Here is a 22,974-nt window from a genome sequence, read left to right on the forward strand (position 1 = left end):
TAATCAGAATCTTTCCTTTCCTTCCATTCCATGGAAAAGAAGAATTTCGATTGGTCGATTCCCTTATGCACTATGCATTATGCGTTATGCAAGAGTCTGTGCTTCGGCCATTATCTGATAACATCGTGAAACGCGGTCATAGGTTATATTAAACTAAGCAAACCTAAGTGAGGTTATTGATGTATTTACAATAACGTTGACGAGTATCTGTATTTGCAAAGAACGATTTTCATCCTCCTATCGACGCGACTTACTCTCGGAGAGCAACAATGGATTTCCAAAATCGTCCTGGCGGCAAAACTGGCGGCGGCGGCGTCGCCTCCTGGTCGGAGAGCAATCGCGACCGCCGGGAGCGTCTCCGTCAGCTCGCCCTGGAGACCATTGATCTAAACAAAGATCCGTATTTTATGAAAAATCACCTGGGCTCGTACGAATGCAAGTTGTGTCTCACTTTACATAACAATGAGGGTAGTTATCTAGCGCACACCCAGGGTAAGAAACATCAAGCCAATTTAGCCAGGAGAGCTGCGAAAGAAGCCAAGGAAGCGCCACAAACCCTTGCACCAGAGAAGCCCCGGGTCGAGCCGAAAAAGTTCGTGAAGATCGGTCGACCTGGTTACCGAGTCACCAAGCAGCGTGACCCGGAGTCTGGTCAGCAGAGCCTGCTGTTTCAAGTAGATTACCCAGAGGTGGCGGACAATGTGATACCGCGACACAGGTTCATGTCCGCCTATGAGCAAAGGGTCGAGCCACCAGATCGCAAGTGGCAGTATCTGCTGTTTGCAGCTGAGCCGTATGAGACTATCGCCTTCAAAGTATGATTATTTCTGAAGATGTTTATTAACATCAGTATTATTAAATTACTTGTTGATTTTGCAATATTACTTTTAAATCACTTAATTAAATTAGAACAAATAGAATTTTCTTAATCATCCCCCCCCCATATATATTTGACTTATCAGAATAGCGCAAGTACAAGTGAATAGTACAAGTAAATCGAAACATATCCAAGACCGGCAAACAATCGGCGTAGAGTTTACATGAACTGATTGTAAAATTCATGCAAAAATATTGGACAAGATCCATTTTGATTAAATGTAGCCCTTTTCATTTATTTGTGTGCTTATTTCTATATTCTCACACCTTTTTCTATTTGAATATTAGGTCATTCATTCCATTGAATACGTTTGAATAATTTAAACAGAAACTTTTATTTGTTTAATATAAGTGATATTTAAAAGTAGTAATAGTAGAAAAGCTTTTCTTTATTCACATAATCAATGTTACAGGTTCCTAGCAGGGAAGTGGAAAAGGCAGAGGGAAAGTTTTGGACTCACTGGAACAAGGACACAAAACAATTTTTCTTGCAATTTGCATTTAAGAACGAGAAGCCGTCTGTGGGTAAAGTACCGCCACCACCAGTTCCTCTGATAAGACCAGGATTAGGCCCGATGGTGCCTGTTCCACCACCTCCGCCCAGACCGCCTATGTTTAATCCGGTACCACCGCCGCCAGCTCTCTTGGCACCTGGAATGCAAATACCTCCACCACCACCTCACTTAGCATAAGGAATCTGGCGGGATGCGCAACATATTTATATAAATTTTTTTCATGTTAGTGTTTAGATCTTTGCTACCAACATGTTATAAGGGATTGATCTTATTCTAAATCATGAAACTTAAGAATGTATGTTTGGCTTGTGTAATATAAATGAAGATCTAACTATAATTCTAAAACAAATTGTAAAAAAGGAACGAGAGAAATATGATTAAAAAAATGTTTATTTATCATTTCATCGAAATACATTCTCTGTAAATTAATGCTGATCGTCTATTTCACAGATTTCATCAAAATTTGAGTACTTGCAAGATACACGTTTATGGAGAGATTGATATTCTGAAAACAAAACGTATAAATTAGCATTTTGTTTATATAAAATAATATTTAAAAATATTTTATAATAATCAGAATGCAACATTCAACAGGAATATAAGTGTTGTACAGTACTTTTCAGACCGCCCGTTGCTGAATCATCATAATAACAAAGATATCATTGAAGAAAAAGTTTAAAGGAAAATTAACATACTCAATGATTACGCGCACAAAACACATGTCCCACCAACTGCCTTGATCTTGTCCTCTGCCTGTTTACTGAAGAATTTAGCTTTTACGATAACAGGTTGCTTTGGCAGACGTCCCTTTCCTAGGAGTTTGTAATATCCCTGAAAAAAGTTAATATTGATCAATAAGTATTTATATACTTCACATGCTGAAATACAAGTGCAAACACGATTGAATTGTCGTGTTTTATTATACAATCTTTTTTTAAATATTTTATAATCAGAATGCAACATTCAACAGGAATATAAGTGTTGTACAGCACTTTTCAGTCCGCCCGTTGCAAATCATCATATGAGGAAATATAAATATTTAAAATAAAATATAATACACTGAAACTTTAATAGTGAACCTCACAACGCTATTATGAAGTTCCAGTGTACATAAAATTGACATTACAAAAAAGTCTATCACTTACCGCTTTTACAAGATCGATTACAGGCGCTTTGCCTTCAACATCTTTGTACTTCAATCTCGTCTGTTCAGAGACCAGAGTCCACAATTTGTCTAGGTTTATAGTGGGACACCATTTGGTGTTGCGTCGTAGATGATAATTCCTCATACCGAGCTATAAATTGAAGAAGTATCAATTAGTCAATTTGATGTAAATTTTCAAATAACATATTTATATATTAGAAATTATTCAGATTATACAAATACAATCAATATGATTCAGTTCGCCGGTGAAAATTGAAATCTCATCATTTGATACATAAGATCTGTTTTTTTTTTAGCTGAACTTCTTGCATTGTTCGTCTCATCTCTTTATTTTTTTCCAACATTGAAAGAAAAAGAGGAAAAGTGAACCATGCAAGAAGCTAAAAAGAGCTATAGCTATCTTTGTAGTGCAACATCATATAGATGTATTCTTACCTTTCCAAAATAACCAGGATGATATTTGTCAAAGTTGATTCGGTGATGGTGCATACCACCGGCGTTACCGCGACCACCTGGGTGCTTTCTATGTTTGCCTAAAAGATGACAAATAAAAAAATATATAAATCAATATATTAATGTATCTATATCTATATAAAGAGAGAAAAATATTTATATCAAAAGTTAAATCAAAATACAAAAGTCAAGATGTGTGATAGAAGAATATATATACAATAATAATCATATATATACATACAAAAAATGGAGCATTTTTTTATTTCATCTAAAAACTTTGATTGATAAGAACTCTAGTTAAAATTTTGCAAAGAATATTCTACATTAACAAAAAATTAATTTCCTTTTTTCGAAGACAAGGATGTGAAATTTTAATCTTAAATTCATAATTATATATCGTGCTATGTTTCATTTACTAGCACCATTTATTATATTACTAATACTATTTTATTTATTTTACGCACATGTTACAGCTACAACAAATTATACCGGGTAAACTTACCAACACGGCCGTGGCCATGGCTCACGTGTCCACGTAATTTCCTGGTCTTCTTCTTGTGTGTAGACTAGGTAAACATAACAAAGTAATGCAAAAGATTAACAATACACAATGATGACTAACGTTAAAATTATCGATTGATTCGAAAACTGCTTTCGATTATGTTATTCAATACGAAATAAGGATCGTTTAGGTTAACATTATCCGATCTAGTAAAGATATATCGTAACATTCTCTTCGCGAGTGTAATAAATGCAGAAAATTATCCACGATGACCTTAATTGTATGTTTAATGGAAATAAGTTATGAATAATGTGACGATGTCTTCGATATCGCTGGATTACTCTGGAGATAGCACGATACAAAAGCACTCACCATCCCGAGGAAGTAATGAAGGAAAAGTTGGGAAAAGTCGTAACAGTCCTGCCAATGCAAATCCATTAAAATGTACATTACGCATGCGCATTGGAAAGCTCCGCCAGTTGCAAATTGACGGAAATGCTTCAAATGTGACGGTCAATAAGGTAGATTTGCGCCAACTTACAACTGATTATCGTCTGCCGCAAAAGAACCATATTTGATTAAAAAAATAGTGTATTTTCATTTTCTTTGAATTGTATCAATATATACTGCATACTTCATTTATTAACAAATCTTCCTATTATTATTTTATATTACTGTAAGAAGTGATATAAAATAATAGAAGAGTTCCGTTAGTTCACATCTATTTACATTGGCCAGTGCTTAGTAATTTCCCTGTGTATACACACACATATACACACACATACACACATACACATACACATACACACACTACCAATGAGAATATTTTATATTAAATTTGCCACTTTTTTTAGTAATGTGGACAATCGAATCGTCAATAAGATATGTATAAAGTTAGACACGTTAATAATGATTAAATGATGTATTAACAAAATAATTAACAAAATTATTGATAAAACTGGTTGAAAAAAATTAATACATAATTATATAAACATTTTTTTGTGTAAAAAATGTAAAAGTTACAATTATTTTTACACTCAAGACAGATGTGTTGCATAAAAATATTCCATTTTTCCTAAGAAATAAAAACATATAACAGACAATTGATTGGATGATATATTCTTACACAAGAGCTAAAAGTGAACAAAGAAATGGAGAATAAGTATAAATTTAATATTTATTTTCAATTTATGGTATACCTATATAATACCTATACATAATTTAATGATTCGTAGTAAAAATATTTATTGCCTATAAAGCTGTTAATTTTTATCAAATCTTTTAGTTGGCGTTAATGAAACTTTGGCGGTGTCAGAGTTAACTCTCGTTTATGCAACTTATCAAAATGCACATTTCGATGTGGTTATGTACTTTACGATATGGATAACCTGGTCCCAGATGATTCTAGTATGTCTTCGCGCGTTGTCTCAGAGTTGTTTGGATATGTATATATCCATTGTTTTAATATTAAAATATGTCTTTTCATACACTTCATATGCAACCTATAATTCTCCTTTGCCCAGTATCCTCCAAGTCTAAAAGGGATATTATTTCTTTTAAGTATATAAAATTAAAGCATAGAAAATAAAAAAATATTCGAAATGGTTAATAATAGCGCTATATAGGATTCGATGTCTTCATAAAAAGCTTTTGATAAAAAGACAAAATATGAATTATAATGAAGAAATGAATGAAAATGGATAATAATATAAGCAATATCGATGTAAAAGAGTTACATGATATAAGCTAATAGTTTTAATTTACAGTCCGATATATGATATATTTCATACGAATATACATATATATACACACACACATATATATATATATATATATAATAACCTTTCATATAATCTTTATACCTTGTTTATACTCAAGATGAAGTATTTAACAAAAAATAAGCTTTTCCAGAAATGAAAATATGATGTACAAAATTTATAAAATCTTACGATCGTAATACGATCATTAATATCATTAGTCGAGTTAGACTTACAAGTTAGTTTAGATGATTACCCGAATGAAGCTTTAAATTGTGGTTAGAATGTGGGTGAGTTCAAGTTAGGACTGCCCGGTGTTGACGAGGGCGTTGATGGGGTACCTGGTGGTGACGCTTCCAATGGACAAACCAAATTGCCGAAATCCATCTCGCTTTTACTCTTCTTGCGTTTCAATGTGAATTGAGATTTCTTTGGTACCTAGATAAAATATAATAATCATTTACTGTTAAAAAGTATTAATATCGTGATAAGATAAATATATGAAATAATTACAAGATTGCAAGATTTTATCGTATTCTTCAGCAGAAGATAACGAAAAATATAACGCACCTTTAATCTAGCGGTAAGCGTCAATGGAACGAATCCAAGCGTACTCTCTATCTCTCGCTTTTGTTGAACTACCTCTCTGCCGAGAATCTGATTGAAATGTGTCGTTAGGTGTCTACGAAGTAGAGTCTTTGCCGGTGGAATGCTGAGCAACGTAGCAAGCAGCTCGGAAGTAAATCGACCTTCATGGATTATCAAACCGCCATGAACACCAGAGCCGCGCATGTTCGGCGCGTACTCTGCAAGATCCACGACTCGTAGCCATTCCATTACACGATGATTTGTCCAGAGACTCACGTTTGTACCATCGGCACCATTCCCAGTCATAGATCTTCTTTCCAAATTGTCAAACTCGAAACTCAAATCTCGTAAAACCTACACGATTTGCATCTCGTTTCAAATATTGACTCAAAATTGATGGTCGATATCCCATAGAACACAAGCTAACAGTAATACCACATCAATATTATAATTTCTCACTCAATAATATAAATATATGTTATAATACATGCTGTACATAACAGTTATATTGTTGAGAAGGAAATTATAACATTGACGTTACTGTTAGTGTTCTGCGGACAATATCATGTAGCTCTGAATATAAAAGTTTATGCTATTAATCATAACATTGTACGTAACAAAGTACCTGAATTCCACGTCTTAAACTGGCGGCGTGCAACTGTGCAGTCACTCCAAGGTTTAAGAGATCCTCTGTGGTCAATCTATGTAAAACTCTACCATCGATCTTGGCATTGTGGAAAGCTTCCTTGTGCTGCGGCAGTCCAATATCGTCTAGCCACCGTAACACGGCTGCATTATCCATCTGCGAAATATTAGAAAAAATCTTTATTCTCAAAGAGATTTTCTCATCTAAGAAAATCTGAGAATGAAGTATCTTCATTCTCAGATAACTCGAAAAAGTTGTAATAACATCTACTGCAACCTTGTGAGAACCGAGAAATCCAGCGCCGTTGCTTCGCTCTGATTCAATGGCATAGAGTAATTTTTTCCTGTGCAGAGCATTCTTTATGTCCAACTCTTTCTCTAGTTGAACCTGTGTGGCATCGAGCAGTTTCAATCCAGTGGCACCCCATCGTCTCAACTCACCGGCGTAACATTCCAGACCAAGGCGTGCCAACCAATCACTGATCTCCTCCATACTGAGTTCTGCGAGCGGTTTCGGTGGCGATAATTCCACTTGCGCGCACACCTCACTAATCACGATTTTTGCTTCTTCCGCTACAGTGATAATGTTTGTTTATAAAATCATACACGGCATTAGTCATGAATGTTAAATAATTATATGTAGTGATCCTTTGCATGATACTGCATTAAATTCGAGATTCTTTGTGGCAATTTTACTCGTATATAATTCTTCAAATATTTTTCTTCTATCAAAGCATTATACATGATTATAATAGTAAACTATATTTTGGCTCCATAAAATTCCACAAAGTGATCAAATTATCAAAATTAAAATAAAGAGGAAGCACAATATTTATATATTTATAAAAATTAATTTAAACTATGAAGGCTTAAAGAATGTATTAAATAATGTCCGAAAGCATGCGCATCAGCTATGAGTGATTTACAAGCGAAATTACTTTTTCAATTAATCGCAACATGCTGTTACTCGAGTCAATTAATACTGAGATAACGTGTTCATCGTTAAAAATATTTTAGCGTGACACCGCATGCTTAGATAAAGATCGATCGGAACCTAGAATAGGAGCGGACAGACATCTCGCAGAGACTCCCCTGACAGCCAAGGGTACCGTCGTATGCGCTCCCGAGACTAAATTTGGAACCTTACCAAATACAACGCCTTTCTTGGATGTCGGTGGCCTGGGAAGACTACTATATTGACCCGTATGTCTGCTGAATCTTTCACCCTGTAGATATAAAACTGCTTAGTAAATTTTATCACGGTCTATTTTATCCCCTCTATCTACAGTAATATAGAATTTAATATTGAAAAATATATTAACTTATAAAAAATTTATAACATATGTACTAACATTCGATAAAGGACTTGTACTGCGCAGCGATAGATTTTCGTGCTCCAAACTGGCCTGTCTGAGTTTCATTTCGGACAAGGAGGTAAGAAGTTCCAACTTCTGCGTCTCTAACGCGCTTCTTGATAAAACTTCCTATAAAAACAAACACGTAAAGCTCTAAATCAATGAGTAACATCATGAGATAGTTTACCTTTTGTAACACTTCTTCCATCTGTCTCAAGGTATCTCTCTTTTCTTGAAGTAAACTCTCCAGTTCTTGGATCTTATTCGATTGTGCGTCCACCTGTTCAGACAAAACTGATACTTCCATATGTAATGCTCCACGTTCACTTTCCAACTTTCTCAATCGTTCCTGAAAAATAAATCAATAAAACGATCATTGATACCTTATTAATGAAAAATTTTGTTATTTCGAAATACATGTAAATATTATATTATTAAAATAAGGATTAAGGAAGAATTCGCATTTATGATACCACACAGTCGAAAGTTTTATTGAAAGTTCTTTTATACAGTATACCTCGGTTTTGCTATGATAATTATTTAGGCACATATTGCTTCCGCAATGAAATTGTTGCAGTGAGCAGTAGTGATGCGGTCTCTCTCTCTCATGGTAGATCAGATCGCTATGAGACATAGCTCTTTGATCACGGTCCACTCTGCTGCGGAATCTGCGTCGTCTTCTGTCCAAAGAACCGGCACATCTTCCCGTCGAGTTTGCCGGCAGAGATGTCGTACTGTTCATCCTGTTACCTGCGTGTATTTCTCGCTCCTTCGCGAATATTGGATCTTGTTGTACGTGACAAACGTGTGGATAATGAGCGACACTTCCGGCATGTTCCTTAACGGCATGATGTGCGAGGTCGCTAGAAATGCTGTCGGTTTGTAAGGATCGATAGTTTTTCAGAGTTTATTAAGGATATTTGTATTTTTCGAGCAACAATATTAAAGTTAAGATTCTATATAAACAATGACCTTGAACATGGCATCGTACAGAGAGACGGGAAACTTCCCAGATGCGCAGTCGACGCCGGGCAGGTATTAGTCATACCACTGGATACTGCACAGATATTAGGCATACTCCCTTGAAGCGCTATCATCTTAGCATAGCCGAGTAAGCAAGCCTACAACGATATTATCAATATCTCACACGGCGAAAGATATTTCGTTTATATTTCTCATACAATCATATTTTACTAATTGGGATATACAATCTTAGTCATAAGTTCAAAGATCAATATATTGTGATTTTTTTCTTAGAAAAGGCGGTAATAAAAACCAGAGAGAGAGAGAGAGAGAGAGAGAGAACTGAAAATATTAAAATTATTATAAAAATAAATATTATTTTTCAATAAAACTATTTTTTGAATTTATCTTTCGTTAGATGTAAAAAATTGACGTTAATTTGTGGGAGTTCTTTATATTTATGGTCAATACTGTATAAATACGATATTCCTTATTCAAATGACTTTTTTTTAACTTGATTCCTCTATCTTAGATCTACCTGACACAAACACTCCTGCGATCGGTAGGCTGTCTGACAAGCAATTGTCGGTTCGGATAGGTCTGTTCTGCTGTCCTGCGAATAATCCTCGACGTACTCGTCATCTACGTCGGAGTTGGTCGATGTGCCCGACGAATCGTAGCCCTCTGAGGGCGTCCATCGACTGTTCCAACGCTTTATAGTCGACGCCGCGTCCGACGAGTCCGACTGAGAACCTGAATTTAGATACGTTTGAAGCTTTTTTTAATTCACGCATATAAAAGGTTCAAGAGGTTCCTTCCGTCGACCGTATCGCGGTGAATTTTCCAAAATTATAACACGCTCCGATCTATTTTTCGCACGGTGACCTCGACGGGTGTTTATTTTATCAGAGATTGAAACAATAATCAATCCCGCGTACTATACTCGTACTCAAGATTATGAGTCAATGAACGTATGTGCCTTCGGCGGTCAACTACGGTCGGTGCGCTCCGTGGTTAAGGCAATCTATTTCGAGCATGCCATTTATTCGAGCACCATCAAAAGCATAACTTCGGTGCACTGGCCAGCCAAAGTGAGCTAGCCAGCCACACGATTTTAGTACCGAAACGCGACGAGTCCCGCAAACTCGTCTATCGGACGTCTGCTAAGTTATATCGTGCCGTTTAATCGAAACCGTTCGAGTGTCATGGTTTTGCTTTCGTGAAAGTAGTAAACCGTAGAAATATGTAGCTTTCACATTCAATTGAAAATACAAAATTGACCTACTCGAGACGTATCTTTGATTCGGGCGATACCGAAAAACAAGTTCCGGTTTAATCAGATACTATTGTCGCTTTAATTCTCCAATTTTGTATGCTGACATCACGTGGGATGGGAAAAAGAGTTAAAGAGGAACCTTTCGCTTGTCCTTTGTCCTCTTCTTCCATTATGGGGGTGAGATCCTTCCGTTCTCCAACGATACCGTCGCTCCAGGTGTTGTCCATGATAAATTTTATGCTGTACGTTTTATTTCACTGAATTATTGCGTTCGCTTTCTAGTCGTGCTGACAATCGATATGAAACACATTACGGTCTTATGCCTGGTCCAGTGAAAGATGTCTTAACGTCAGAATACTTTTTCCAATAAAAATCACATTTCCATCACTTACTTTCTCTCACGATATCTATTATAATAGACACTTGGTATGACGTTGTCAGATACCGTGCATTGTGCAAAGTGCATTCAGGACTCTGATATAGGCAGGCTTGTACACAATCGAACGTTATCTCGGTAAAGTGCACTCTCGCATTACCAGTCGCGACATCGTCTCCGCCGAAACTAAAATTAACGCCATGAAATCCTTCGAGAAGAGCGGGAGGGAGCTCGCAAAAGAGAAAGAAGGAGAGAGAGGAGCAACAGCAATTTATAAATAGATTAATGTACTCTCTTCTCGTTACCTATGACGATCGCAACCATTAGACGGTTCTCGTCATCATTAGCTATTTAAACTGCATAAAAAATAAGGTGATAAAAATTATCTTCGTCTTGTTATAATTTATTAATTTAACATCAGAAGTACCAACGCTTCTTACTAATTAAAAAAGAATAAAGTACTATAAAAAAAAGCTATAAACAAATCAAATATTTTATCAGAATATAAAGGACATATGTAATTATCGAAAAGTCAAACAGTTTCAGAATTCTATATTTTACACTTCAAATATTCACAATATTTTAATAAACGTAATAATCTAGAAAACAAAATCAAATAATAACCGCTCGATACTTCTAGCGTTAATAATTTAATCGTGTATAATATATGGAAATTATTGTCAATTATATACTTACTTTTATAGGCAAGAGAGAAATTCTATCGACAATGTATATTCACATAACACACGCATAGTTAAAAAAGGATGGCAATTAAAACCAAAAATGGATTCTTAAGTCATAGTCGATTTCGACCCCTATCGATCAACATTAAGTCCGTAATTACGTTCTAATGATTACAAAATCAAATGTCCGGATGTATGACGGACATACGTGACCGATGTACATCACGGCGATCAAACACGCGTGCGAACACGTGCGTACCGGACGCGGCTCCGGATGCACGAGGCGGACACCACACGTGTTCCTCGCACAACGACGTCCGAGTCGATCGCGAAACAAATTGTTCCTATTTCCGGAACGTGTCATCTTGAAAAGCGGAAGGACAAAATTCCGAGGTAATGACGCTCATCCTTCGATCGTCGATGAATGTGCGAGTGGCATAAAATCGACGAGACAGAGATCACTATCTGTTTGTTAGCTTACCGGCTGCATCCACGCCAAGAGGATGTTCTGAGTGACGCCATCAGGCGGCGGGGGTGGCATCGGTGCGCCCTTTATCGCAGTCACGAGATTCCTTGCCGCCTCTTTCACCGAGTTCTTCCACTCCGAACTACTCTCGGCCGAACTCTCGGCACAAGCACCTGCAAATATATATTTATAATATAATGATTATGCAGAGAGTGATCACAATGTCATTCGAATGTCATTCAATACTAGGATAAGGCAGGCTTATGAGATTTGCGACCTATTATACTTTAAATTCATTATACTTTAAATGGGCCTAGAATTTCAATCAAGAAGGGGCAAAAATTTATCTTTACACAAAACTTATTAAAAATTTTTTATTAAAGTCAGCCTTTAAGGATTTTCGACGAATTTTCTTACATGTAAGGTATAAGTTACAAAATGAGCAATAGACGTTTAACTCTCTTTTTATTATAAAAATAATTTTCATAATTCATTTCTCCTTGCCAAAATTTAGGGGCAAGAATCCTCCTGCCTCCCTTGCGTACGTTCAACTTTTAAATATACATATACATCAAGCGGACGTCACAAATTATGGGTTTTTAAACTGAATATTTTTCTATCTTTTTTTAATGACATAAAACAAAATCGGTAGTATTTGCTCCCCTATTTTTCTTTTGAAAGTTCTCGCGTTGAAAATGTATTTACAAAATATATATAGAATCCTCATATGTATCCATATAAATGATACATTCAAATCTATTACATCCTTATTTGATATGTGCACAAGTGACATTTGTACCAGAAATAATGTCGTCCATCTGGAGCAACGCGGCCTCCAGCATCTTGCTGGCCTCGTTCGAACTCTTTCACTCCTCACCTTTGCCCATCACTTAACGCTGCAAGAGGAAAATTATCATTTTTAGCTGTTGATATTTTCACTCCGATAATATTTTTCCGACACGCCTTGCAAAATCCTTCTTTAAAACTTGGTATTTCTATGAATGGAAGTGCTTGCTGGATGTTACACGCGAAACGACATGAAAGCTCGATCGCTGATTCATAGGCTTTCCAGACGACGTAAGTGCAACGTCGCGAGGTGCGATGCACTGTAGATATAATTGTGCGACGTTCAAGACTGTTCCATTTAGTCAATAGCATGCGGGTGAGAGAAATTACACAAATGGATTTTAAATTATACTCACATTTTTTATAATTTTATTCTTATGGCACTTTACATAAAATTGCAATTATACATACCTAATAAAAAAACGAGTATTTGCTCGAGAAAAATTTATTTAGATAGTTTCGAATTATATTCTATTATTGTTTTTAAATTAATTTATAGCGGAAAATATTTGCAGCGGATTAAAGCAAAATACTACAGTTCGTGAAAGTGGCTTTATCACTTTATTATTTGTTATATAATTTTTCTAAAGAGACACCTGTAACAGACAATCGTATAGTAAAAAAGAACGAATAATTTTTCTTTATTAAACTGCAGTAAAATCGTAAGTTTCTAAAACAATTATTTGCGAAAATATCTTCGATTTATAGACATTTTTTTTTTACACTACGAGGCGTAAATTTTGAACTTATTCTTGTTCTAAATTCATTTATGGGTTATATATCGACGATGACCTTAAATTTTTCAAAAGTGGACGCGATCATCTCCAAAATTAAACACCTCAATCATAAATAAAAAAATCAACTAGTTTTAGCCAAAAATAGAGATATTATGTTGAATTCAGAATCCGTCGAGGAGCACTTAACATATGCAAAATGGATATTCTTATCGGTGATAAAGCACATGAATTCGATAATCGATCGCAAGAAAAAAAAGAGGTATGTGAGAACCGCAAAACGCAGAGAGAGAGAGAGATAGAGAGAGAGAGAGATCGAATGTCACGAGACGATCATTCACTCCGATCTTTACCGTAGCGTCTCATGATAAGAATGATCACCGGAGAGCTCACAGATTACAGTAAAACAATGACAATCGCACAAAGAGATAACACGCATGCAAACGACGATCAACAGGTACTGGAGAGCAACGCCCAACATTCTGCCACCATAACATATACTATGTCACTGTCTCTATCTGTCTCTCTTTTTCTTTCACTCTTCTCTCTCTTTTCCTCCGTCTCCGTTAATTCTTCTTCACGAGCACAGCTGCATCAAGCTCAAATAAATCATTTCGCACATTTACAAATAATTTATGTGCCTTCTTGGAGTGCTCGTTTATAAATTGATATATTAGATAAATACATCCAGATAGCCAAATCTGTTAAAAATAGACGTTACAAAGTGTCTATTGTTTGCTTTGTCGGTAGAGTGTCAGTAGAAATATAATAGAATCTATTACACGCAGTGGCACTGCAGAAACCGAGCAGAATTTGCTGTTTTATAATGGTACATTTAAATGATCATAAAATGATAGACTGTTTGGCTTTTTCTGGCAATCTGCTCAGATTGTTGACATGCTCCGACTCCAATCTGCTGACAAACTATTAGACCTGTTCTCTTTCCATACTCCAGGCCTGAATTTCTTACATGGTTCATCTTTTGTCTTTTTTTCTTCAATACAAAAGAAAAAGAAAATGAGCCAGCAAGAAGTTTAGTCCTGGAGTATGGAAACAAAACAGGTCTATTGGCATACTGTTAACATTTTACTTAATACACAGGGTGGCTATTAAGTACTCTAAGAGATTTTAAGTGGTGACTCTTCACACTAATTCAAGACGAAAATTTCATATGATCATATATCCGAAACGACCTAGTTTCAAAGATCAGGGTGTCAAAGTTAAAGGAAGAATTTGATTTTTTCTAAAAATTTTGAAAATTATTCAAGTTATTTTAATGGAACCTCAAACACATACAAAGTCTCATCAAAATAATTTGAATGGTTTTTGAAATTAAAAAAAAAAAATAAAATTTTTCTCTAAACTATGATATCTCTTGTATCTCTGAAACCAAGTTGTTTCGGACATATAACCATATGAAGTTTTCATCTTGGATTTTTTATGTATGAGTCATCCCTTAAAATCGTTTAGCTATAATAGCCACCCTGTATAACAGGTGAGTCAATAAATAATATATATTCTTATGTATAATCTTATAATAATTTTGCTCTAAAAAAATCAAGGTGATATACATTAAGGTTACTTATTGGCTCATTCACTACATTACACATATACAGTACATATTACATCGTTATTAATGATTAAGTACGAAATAGATACGACAAAGAGCAATCTCATAATTTCTCTACTTGTCCATTTATCGATTTGTCACAACATATTTTCAAGAAATTAACAAGGACGTAATGTATCGGAGGGGGCGTGGGGATAGAAAATATATGACGTCTCAGAATTGCAGATTACCTGTTTACGTCAGTCGGGATCCGTCGACTTGCGGATGTTGGCCGCGTGTACGATAAGCATCGGTGACACACACTGAAATACGAAATTCGTGAGACGATAATCAGTTCGCGCCAACGTCACAACGACGATTCTCTCCGTTCGCAACGAGGCATAACGGAATTCGAGTCTCGCGAGAAGTCAACAAACAACGCAGTTGCACGCAGCGGGGCGCAGTGAAGTGCACCGCGAACGCGAGTCGGAGATGAGGTGAGGTTAGGTCGGACCGGAGAATCGATATGATACGCGACGAGATTCGCGCGTTATCGAGAGACCATTTGATCACACTGGATATCACTCACCCGACGACATTAAAAGGAAATTGGGTCGCTTTTGATGACCTCATTTCCACTCTTCTCACGTGCCTGAGTTAAAAAATTCACGGGGTTTTTAAGTTAGTAGGATTTAGCGCCTTCAACGTCATCGCCTTGAGTGCTTCCCAGCAAGAGTCAAGAGATATAAGTGACACAATGTAACACAGTGAATTATTTATAATTCTTGTTATTAAATATTAAACGAAACTAAAGGTTATAGGTGTTTTCCAGCAAGAGACACAGATGGTGGTAAATGAATGAACCATTACACCCTTATTGATATTTGCCAATGTTAAACAAAAATGAAATGATTACTGTGTTATTGTGTGTCTCTTGCTAGAAAGCATCATAAATGATCACTGTAAACTTTCTCTTGCTAGAAAGAACCATACATGACGCTTAGATACTAGAATTCTCTACTGGATGTTACATTCCTTTCAAATCATTTTGCCTAACTTAATACAATTGTAAATAATTCTAATTTTGTCTCAGTGACCTTTCTTGATTAAAGATCTATTTTTTTATTCTTCGACTATTGTATACTTCTTAGACTTAAAGTTAAAAAAAATATATGTTAGTTCAGTATTTAATAAAAACGAGAAGGAAAGTTAAGAAAATTCTAGTGCAGCATGATGCAGCAGTAAAAACAAACTTATGTAATAATTCACGTAGGTGGATTAGATAGATGGATGGATAGATAGATAATTTTATTCCTCTGGCGCTCCAGGATTAATCCTCTCAAGCGCTCAAGCAAATGCCATAATGTGCTAAACAAACATTTACAGTAATAAAGTCAATAATATTACGAAACTAAGAAAATTACAAAAGAAAAAATGACTATATAAAAAAAAAGTGTTAGGAAACGGCAGCGTGAATCGAGGAAACATCCGAAAAAATCGCGGAACATCACCATCTGTTGCGCGTAAACACGCCGTACGACAGGCGAGATAACGACGTATGACGTTTGACAGGTCAGGAGTTGAAATACGCGCGCGATACCATGATACCAACCTCGAATTGCGCGGGGAGGTTAGGTTCGCGCGAAGGAGTTGCGCGCGCGGCCTCGATCGCGAGGTCGATGCTCGGCGTGAAGTTTGGTGAAGTTCGTCGAGGTTCGCGCGTCGCGATTCCCGCATCGGCGTCGGTCGTCGGCGTGATATCCGTCAATCGGCGAGCGGATCCGCGTCGTCGTGATGGACGTCGGCGACGCGGTTGGCAGCAGTGTCGATATCGGTGAGCGAGAGAAGTGTCGTAGGACACCTCGCGCTTCCGTTACATTTTATATTTGTGTGTGGCCGTGCGCGGGCATCGCGGGGAGGAAACGGAGAAGAAAGAGAGAGAGAGAGAGTGAGTGAGAAGGAGAAAAATAAAAGTGTCGGGGAGATGCGTGTGCGGCAGCGGTCGTGAGTGTCGGGCGGCGCGCGAGGACGAGCGAAATTCCGTCGTGGCGCCGAGGAAGGTGCACCCGCGGTCCCCCCTCCGTGGAATGTGAGTAAGTGGCCCGCAAAACCGAGAGCGAGAGAGGTGTCCTCGTCCCCGTCTCCGTCCCGTTCGTTTCGTCTTTTCCCCCTTTTGGCCCTACCCCTCCTCTCTCGTTCGCCAATCATTTTTTTTTCTCGCTTCCTCCGCCGTCGCGCGCGCGACCGCCAGAGACTTTCCGCGGAAAAGCCGCGAAAACTACGTCACGAGTGACGGATTCGGTCGAAACTGGGACAAAGTGCAGTGCACTCTGGCATTGCGCTTTACCACCAGGTGTTTCTATGCCGTAATCTTCCCAGGATTGGGTAACACTCGTACCGTTGCACCTTGCTCTCTCGGACACCCCTCTCGGAGTCGCGTACAGTCGCGTATTCACGCGCGAGCTCTCTCTCGCTCTCTTTCTCTCTCTCTCTCTCTTTCGCGCGGAGTATCTCGCAAAAATCCGCACGGTTGACAGCGCCTGCTGACAGAGAGATATACGGGTATCGCGGAGCCGCCGAAGAGAGAGCTGACAGGTAAAGGTGGCATCGGGCCGATCGGGCGCGCGACGGCGCGAGATGCGAGCGGAGCTGACGCGAGCTCGCGCGTAACGTCACGGTGATCGACGGTGTTAAACGGTGAGACTCTCTCTCGCGCCGCCAAGACAAGCGCGATTAAAACAGCGTTTTCACGTTTCTTCACGAGGGATTCGCGATGTCGACGAGAGGTTCGCTCGCACCCTTGCTACGAGCTAGCGAACGATCGCGAGTCCTACGTAGCGGAACGCGTTCCTGCATCGCGTTGCGAAATTTCGCGACGTGTCCACGAACGTGGTGACGACGAACGGGTTGACGCTATGTAGGGCACGACGATATCGGGTCGGGTGCCTCGCGCGACGAGCCTCCCGTTCGCTCGACTCGGTGAAATATGGAACGCGGAGCGCGTCAGATGATCGATCCTTCCCTGATAATGCTTCTCGGTTCTCGAAAGTTAACGAAAGACAGTGTGATCTATTTAAAGAGATACGGTTGTATTTAAATGGGCGAATGGATGGTGATCGGTGTTCCCTTTTGACATTTGGGACTCTCGGAGCTGTTATGTTATAATTCAATGGGTAGCTGCTCGTGTTTGATGCTTAAGAGTAAGCTTGATTAATCCAAGTACTTGTCGTCTTAGGTTAGATGACGGACTCAAGATAGTCCTTCCGCCTGGTAACATGTCAGATGGGGTTGACGGTGGTGGTGGGGAAAACGAGGTAGACTCCCATTCCTCTTCGCAAGCTGAAGCTGGGGACTCTTCTAATCACAGGGAAGAAGAGACGTTGGATCCTGATAACGAAGCAGCTCTCAATACAAATTATGACAGTAGCGACGGAGCTGTTCCTGCGTTTAGGTGAGATTCAAAACACAGCTTTATATCTGATTGATGCTGCATTCAGCAAAATGTTTATTTCACAACCGTTGAGACTTTTCTTCGCTGCGATAAGACTTTCTCTAGATCTAAAAATATAATCTAATCACCACAAAGAAAACTTCCAACAGTTGTAAAATAAACATTTTGCTAAATGTAGTCATGACTGCATTTAGCAGAGAAAGCAACTGTTGTAAAATTCTTTAATGTGATTGGTCTTGCCCTTAGTTTTTTACTGGATCTAATATAATAAATTAATCGTATTAAAAAATCGTACAATAGTTGCATAGTTGTTTTTTCTACTGAACACAATCATTGTCAAGTGGCAGTTGCAATCAGCTGATTAGAATAATATTCTCTCTCTCTATTTTGATTCTATTTCTTGATTATATGTCTAATTTCTTTAATTTCATAGATGTGATAGGTGCGACAATTATGAGACTATAAATAAAACAGCTTTCTCCGCTCACCAAGATCAATGTCTGGCGAGTGGCGAAGCTGGAGAGAGCACTGAAGGCATAGAAGGAACAGAAAATGATGGGGATGCAGAAGAGGGCCATTCGGGGATCAGGTCTCACAGAAAGATGTTTGAATGTGACGTCTGTAATATGAAATTTTCAAATGGAGCTAATATGAGAAGACACAAAGTAAGTATAGAAAGATTATACAATAGAAAGACTTATGTTGATGTTACTTATGATATGTTACACGTTTAACTGGAAGTATCGAGCGATCATTATTGATCATTTCTATTTTTTAAATTATTATTATATTAAATTTATATTTCTTATGTAAAAGATGAGACTCTGAAATTTCAATAATTATATCTTTTATATTGATGAAATATTTGATTTTTTTTATTACTTTATTTTTATAGTATTTTATTCACTTGATTCTTTTTTTTAGTAAGTAAGACATGTTTGTACAGTGTTAATTGATAACCATCGACAAAAGTAAATAGAATTTTTAGGTATAAAGTGATGAGCAACCTTTTGTAAGAATCATTTTCAGAAACAAATAAAATCTTGCTGGCCATAAAATGTGTATTTTGTTTCCATAAAATAAAAGGTATGATTTTATATTTTCGGCTATGTGCCGGTGGGTCGCAAAAAATTCGCGAGCAAACTCCAGGTTGCTCATCACTATAGACGATAGTGTAAATATATAATTCTTTTGAATTATATACTCTTATTCTCTTAAATAATCGTTCTTCATATTGAATAAATATAGTTATCTATGAACGTTTGACCTATTGCATTCCCCTTTTATCTTTTAGATGAGGCATACAGGCGTAAAACCATATGAATGTCGAGTATGTCAGAAGAGATTCTTTCGGAAGGACCATCTTGCGGAACACTTTACGACACATTCAAAAACTTTGCCATACCATTGCCCGATATGTAACCGAGGTTTCCAAAGACAAATCGCAATGCGTGCCCACTTTCAGAACGAACACGTCGGTCAGCACGATATGGTTAAATCGTGTCCTCTCTGCAATTATCGTGCGGCTACCATGAAATGCCTTAGGTTGCACTTCTTTAATAGGTAATGTATGAATTATTTAAGGAAAATATCATTGCTCTCATATATCTTATATATATCTTTTATTGTTCATAGACATGGAATAGATTTAGATAATCCAGGACCAAATAGCTCTACATCCATAATGAATAGTTGCACGTCCGGGGAGGCAATGCCTTCGGCACCTCTGTCTGATAGCGGGGATAGTACTGGCAACCGTTCGACCGACAACGCCACGCCCCCCATGCATTTCCTCACGCCCCATGTGGAGATATCCATTCCTTACCCCGAACAAGCTGCCAATCAACGAAATCCAAGTCCTGCCCCTTTGAACGGAGACAGTCCCAATAGTCCTCAGAGCGCCGACAGCAATAGCAATGCACCAAGCAGTAGTCATCATCAATTATCTATCAATAGCAGTACCATTCATAGGTGAGCATCTAAATAACCTAAATTAATGTTTATAAAATTTATTAATATTTATTGCAATGATTAATTGTTAAAAATTTTATTACAAGTTCTTTATTAGAAATTTTTATAGTCTTTATATATTTTGTTATCTTTATTATTAACTTTGATTTGATTGATAAATTATGTATGCTTATAAGTTTAAACATTAATTTAGAAATACCGACAATTAATTACGTTCCAAATGACATAAATTACAGATTGGATTTTCGCATTTTTCTTAGGAACGTAGGCGGAGGCGACGAAGCCATTACACCTTCGATCTCCTTAATACCCATCAAGCAGGAGCCAAACAGCAATGGTATGGATGACAGCGGAGCGACATCGAGCAATCTACCGTTACCATCGCTGATCAAGGTGTCGCCGTTAAAATCGTTGCTGCGCGATGATCTTCGCCGTAAGCTTTCCACCAGTACCACCAATAACAACAATAACAGTAGTAACAACAGCGGTTGCGGTGGTAGCGTTAATTCTAATCCACACTCGAGGGGCGAGCCACCCACTTCGACCAGGCCGGATCCTCGTACGAGCGGCCTCCAGTGCACTCACTGTCGCATTACGTTTCCGGATCAGACGTTGTACTTCCTCCACAAAGGTTGTCACAGCGAGAGTAACCCGTGGAAGTGCAATATTTGCGGAGAGCAGTGCTGCAATCTGTACCAGTTCAACTCGCATTTACTGAGTAAGAGTCATCAGTAACTGGGAGGAGAAAACAGAGAAGTATCCGCAGTTAAAAAATTCGTTTTTTCCTTTTCCCATTTCTTCTACTTCTTTTCTTTTCCTTCTTCGTTAAACGCAACAAAATGGCAGGAGATTCGGTACGTATGTCTTACATACGTACAGTGTTCATTAGCATGAAGGTATAAGTATTTTCTGCGACGTGTCCAGACATACTTCTCGCTAAAAATACTTTCAGAAACGCGCAAGAACGCGCCGAAACATGACGGTGAGTCAGTTGTAAATTGAATTGTAAATTATTTTTAAGAATTCGAGAGAGGGTATGTCTGTTCCCTCAGAAAATAATGTACAAAGCGCGACAAATTGTGCCTTTCCTTTAAAAAGAGAAAAAGGGAGAGAAAATTGCGAGAGAAAAAAAGAAATTGCCAACACACTCGTCCATCATGCTGTTATATTGTACGAACTATCCGTCCATAGGGCTTTATTGAGATATATTCCGAGCTCTATCATTAGTCTTAAATTAGTAAAATAAGTATGGAAACGCGACGGGGCACGTCGCGAATTGCCCTGTCAATCGTGAAAAGTAAAAAATATATATATATATAGCTATGTTGTGCTTTTATCGCAAAAAAGTGTGACATTAAAATTTCATATATTGGGTCGGAACAAAAGTTCGCTACGAGTAGCTAAAGTAGAGCTACGAACTTCGTTACAGTTGCTTGAATATTAAAAATGAATGAAATTTAAATAAAAAAGAAAGAGTTTTAAAGCTTAAAATCTCTTTCGAAAAGTGTCTTTTGAGTTTCTATGAGTTTAATAATTTTTGGCAAAATAGGAAGTTTTCTTCTTACTTGTGAGTCTGTCATGCCCAAAAAAGACTCGCAAGAATTTTCGACTTTCGAACAAGCTTACAATTTTATAATAAAATCATTTATTAAAAATGTTTTTAAGATTTTTTGGTACTGAGTATCACGGATTAAATATGTTCATAATTCCGTTTAAAAATCGTTAAATCGCAATTCAAAAAATACATTCTTTAAGCTGAAACTTTGCTCTATCGAATGATATAATTGCTAAATTTTTTTTTAAAACACATGATATAAATAAAATAATATGCTACAAACTTTTGTTCTAACCTAATAAATAGATAGAAACTATTTAGTTGACGCTGTGCGGTTTGGATGATAGAGGCAAGGCGCGGATATAATCCATCAGAAGTTTATTTTGTAGATTGAGGGAGAGAGAAGGAAAGAAACGCATTTATGTTATTGTTTTAAGGCCAGGCCCTCTAAAGACAAAGAAAAATTGTGCAAAGTATGTAGAAGAAAAAGAAAATATGTATATCTTTTGTTTTTGAGTGTTTAAGACCTATGCGCGTAGAATTTATAAATTTATATAGAAGAACAACAATTTATATAGAAGAACAACATCACGAATTATCGAACAATTTATCTTTTAATAATTCCGCGATGTAGATATCCACACGGATTCGAGAAGCAGCTCTATCGAGATATTGTACAAATTTGAAGGATACGAAACGTCGCGTTCGTCGAAAAAATGTCGGCACGACGCATCGATATACATGGATACCGTTGTATCGCGACGCGACAGGTATTATCGCGAGTTCCATCTATTCTTCTTTCTCCTTTAGATAGGAACGTTGCGTCGCAGTGAGAAACCAGTGCAAAACCGCGAAGCGAAGATGTACAGGACACAAAAGTTAGCCGGGCGTGCGTTATTAATTATTAATACGACAGGGGGCAAGTTCGAGAGGTGTGACTTTTTAGCCGAGGGCTCGTACATACCGGGCAGGTATCTCGATCCGTTCGCTTTGGCTGGGGTCGCCTCTCTCCTCCTTTCTCGCCTTTGATTCGATAAATATTTTATATATAAATATTTGTACAGAGAGAAAAAGAGTATTAGAGGAGAGAGAAAGCACGAAGGGAAGAAAATTGAGATAGCGTATATATACATATATATGTATTACATATATATATGTACACACGTAGAGTCACGTACATAACAGACAGACACACACAGATATATGTATACACGGATATTATAAATATAAATATATATATATATATAT

At 37.4% G+C, this 22,974-nt stretch overlaps 4 protein-coding genes across 18 annotated transcripts; 2 read left to right on the forward strand and 2 right to left on the reverse strand.

Annotated features, from left to right (window-relative positions):
* The first annotated feature begins 111 nt into the window (after window positions 1-111).
* Window positions 112-1,754, forward strand: Sf3a2 (splicing factor 3A subunit 2). The gene is made up of 2 exons (XM_018459327.1): window positions 112-815; window positions 1,290-1,754. Exons 1-2 carry the CDS (start codon window positions 270-272, stop codon window positions 1,566-1,568), a joined length of 825 nt encoding a protein of 274 aa, XP_018314829.1. The 5' UTR covers window positions 112-269; the 3' UTR covers window positions 1,569-1,754.
* Window positions 1,755-1,763: 9 nt separating this feature from the next.
* RpL27A (ribosomal protein L27A) lies at window positions 1,764-3,976 on the reverse strand. Of its 2 annotated transcripts, none has more exons than XM_018459344.1 (6): window positions 3,884-3,976; window positions 3,512-3,575; window positions 2,992-3,089; window positions 2,537-2,686; window positions 2,087-2,222; window positions 1,764-1,896 (listed from the first exon to the last, which is right to left on the reverse strand). In XM_018459344.1, the coding sequence occupies exons 1-5, from the start codon at window positions 3,959-3,961 to the stop codon at window positions 2,094-2,096; spliced, it is 519 nt and encodes a 172-aa protein (XP_018314846.1). In that variant the 5' UTR covers window positions 3,962-3,976; the 3' UTR covers window positions 1,764-1,896; window positions 2,087-2,093. The 2 variants fall into 2 exon arrangements, with proteins under 2 accessions (XP_018314846.1, XP_018314847.1); XM_018459345.1 differs by lacking the exon at window positions 3,884-3,976 and adding an exon at window positions 3,738-3,762.
* A 769-nt stretch (window positions 3,977-4,745) lies between these two features.
* Liprin-beta (liprin-beta 1) lies at window positions 4,746-12,484 on the reverse strand. Of its 6 annotated transcripts, none has more exons than XM_018459329.1 (13): window positions 10,488-10,641; window positions 10,235-10,382; window positions 9,358-9,572; window positions 8,829-8,977; window positions 8,374-8,728; window positions 8,044-8,205; window positions 7,854-7,985; window positions 7,556-7,727; window positions 6,779-7,074; window positions 6,482-6,658; window positions 5,839-6,210; window positions 5,505-5,706; window positions 4,746-5,046 (listed from the first exon to the last, which is right to left on the reverse strand). In XM_018459329.1, the coding sequence occupies exons 2-12, from the start codon at window positions 10,320-10,322 to the stop codon at window positions 5,548-5,550; spliced, it is 2,277 nt and encodes a 758-aa protein (XP_018314831.1). In that variant the 5' UTR covers window positions 10,323-10,382; window positions 10,488-10,641; the 3' UTR covers window positions 4,746-5,046; window positions 5,505-5,547. The 6 variants fall into 6 exon arrangements, with proteins under 6 accessions (XP_018314831.1, XP_018314834.1, XP_018314833.1 ...); XM_018459332.1 differs by having other exon boundaries at window positions 7,649-7,727; window positions 10,235-10,418; XM_018459331.1 differs by having other exon boundaries at window positions 5,610-5,706; window positions 10,235-10,418.
* A 2,519-nt stretch (window positions 12,485-15,003) lies between these two features.
* Window positions 15,004-21,546, forward strand: LOC108729947 (zinc finger protein Pegasus). Of its 9 annotated transcripts, none has more exons than XM_018459337.1 (6): window positions 15,004-15,246; window positions 17,985-18,200; window positions 18,634-18,865; window positions 19,495-19,763; window positions 19,836-20,171; window positions 20,432-21,546. In XM_018459337.1, exons 1-6 carry the CDS (start codon window positions 15,242-15,244, stop codon window positions 20,904-20,906), a joined length of 1,533 nt encoding a protein of 510 aa, XP_018314839.1. In that variant the 5' UTR covers window positions 15,004-15,241; the 3' UTR covers window positions 20,907-21,546. The 9 variants fall into 9 exon arrangements, with proteins under 9 accessions (XP_018314839.1, XP_018314844.1, XP_018314836.1 ...); XM_018459342.1 differs by having other exon boundaries at window positions 17,990-18,200; XM_018459334.1 differs by lacking the exon at window positions 15,004-15,246 and adding an exon at window positions 16,368-16,583.
* The last annotated feature ends 1,428 nt before the right edge of the window (window positions 21,547-22,974 follow it).

The sequence above is a fragment of the Mycetomoellerius zeteki genome, unplaced genomic scaffold (genome assembly GCF_001594055.1).
Source record: "Mycetomoellerius zeteki isolate Tzet28-1 unplaced genomic scaffold, Tzet1.0 scaffold82, whole genome shotgun sequence".
Classification (NCBI taxonomy): domain Eukaryota; kingdom Metazoa; phylum Arthropoda; class Insecta; order Hymenoptera; family Formicidae; genus Mycetomoellerius; species Mycetomoellerius zeteki.

Excerpts from the sequence above, each read along its gene's own strand:
- Sf3a2 (XM_018459327.1), top strand. The coding sequence starts at position 270 with ATGGATTTCCAAAATCGTCCTGGCGGCAAAACTGGCGGCGGCGGCGTC. Across the intron at positions 816-1,289 it reads ATGAGACTATCGCCTTCAAA|GTTCCTAGCAGGGAAGTGGA; the intron begins GTATGATTATTT and ends TCAATGTTACAG.
- RpL27A (XM_018459344.1), bottom strand. The coding sequence starts at position 3,961 with ATGTACATTTTAATGGATTTGCATTGGCAGGACTGTTACGACTTTTCC. Across the intron at positions 3,576-3,883 it reads TTCATTACTTCCTCGGGATG|TCTACACACAAGAAGAAGAC; the intron begins GTGAGTGCTTTT and ends ATGTTTACCTAG. Across the intron at positions 2,223-2,536 it reads TAATCGATCTTGTAAAAGCG|GGATATTACAAACTCCTAGG; the intron begins GTAAGTGATAGA and ends AACTTTTTTCAG.
- Liprin-beta (XM_018459329.1), bottom strand. The coding sequence starts at position 10,322 with ATGGACAACACCTGGAGCGACGGTATCGTTGGAGAACGGAAGGATCTC. Across the intron at positions 8,978-9,357 it reads CGCAGGAGTGTTTGTGTCAG|GCTTGCTTACTCGGCTATGC; the intron begins GTAGATCTAAGA and ends ATATCGTTGTAG. Across the intron at positions 7,728-7,853 it reads GTACAAGTCCTTTATCGAAT|GGTGAAAGATTCAGCAGACA; the intron begins GTTAGTACATAT and ends TTATATCTACAG.
- LOC108729947 (XM_018459334.1), top strand. The coding sequence starts at position 16,429 with ATGCTCGGCGTGAAGTTTGGTGAAGTTCGTCGAGGTTCGCGCGTCGCG. Across the intron at positions 18,866-19,494 it reads CTAATATGAGAAGACACAAA|ATGAGGCATACAGGCGTAAA; the intron begins GTAAGTATAGAA and ends TTTATCTTTTAG. Across the intron at positions 20,172-20,431 it reads AATAGCAGTACCATTCATAG|GAACGTAGGCGGAGGCGACG; the intron begins GTGAGCATCTAA and ends CATTTTTCTTAG.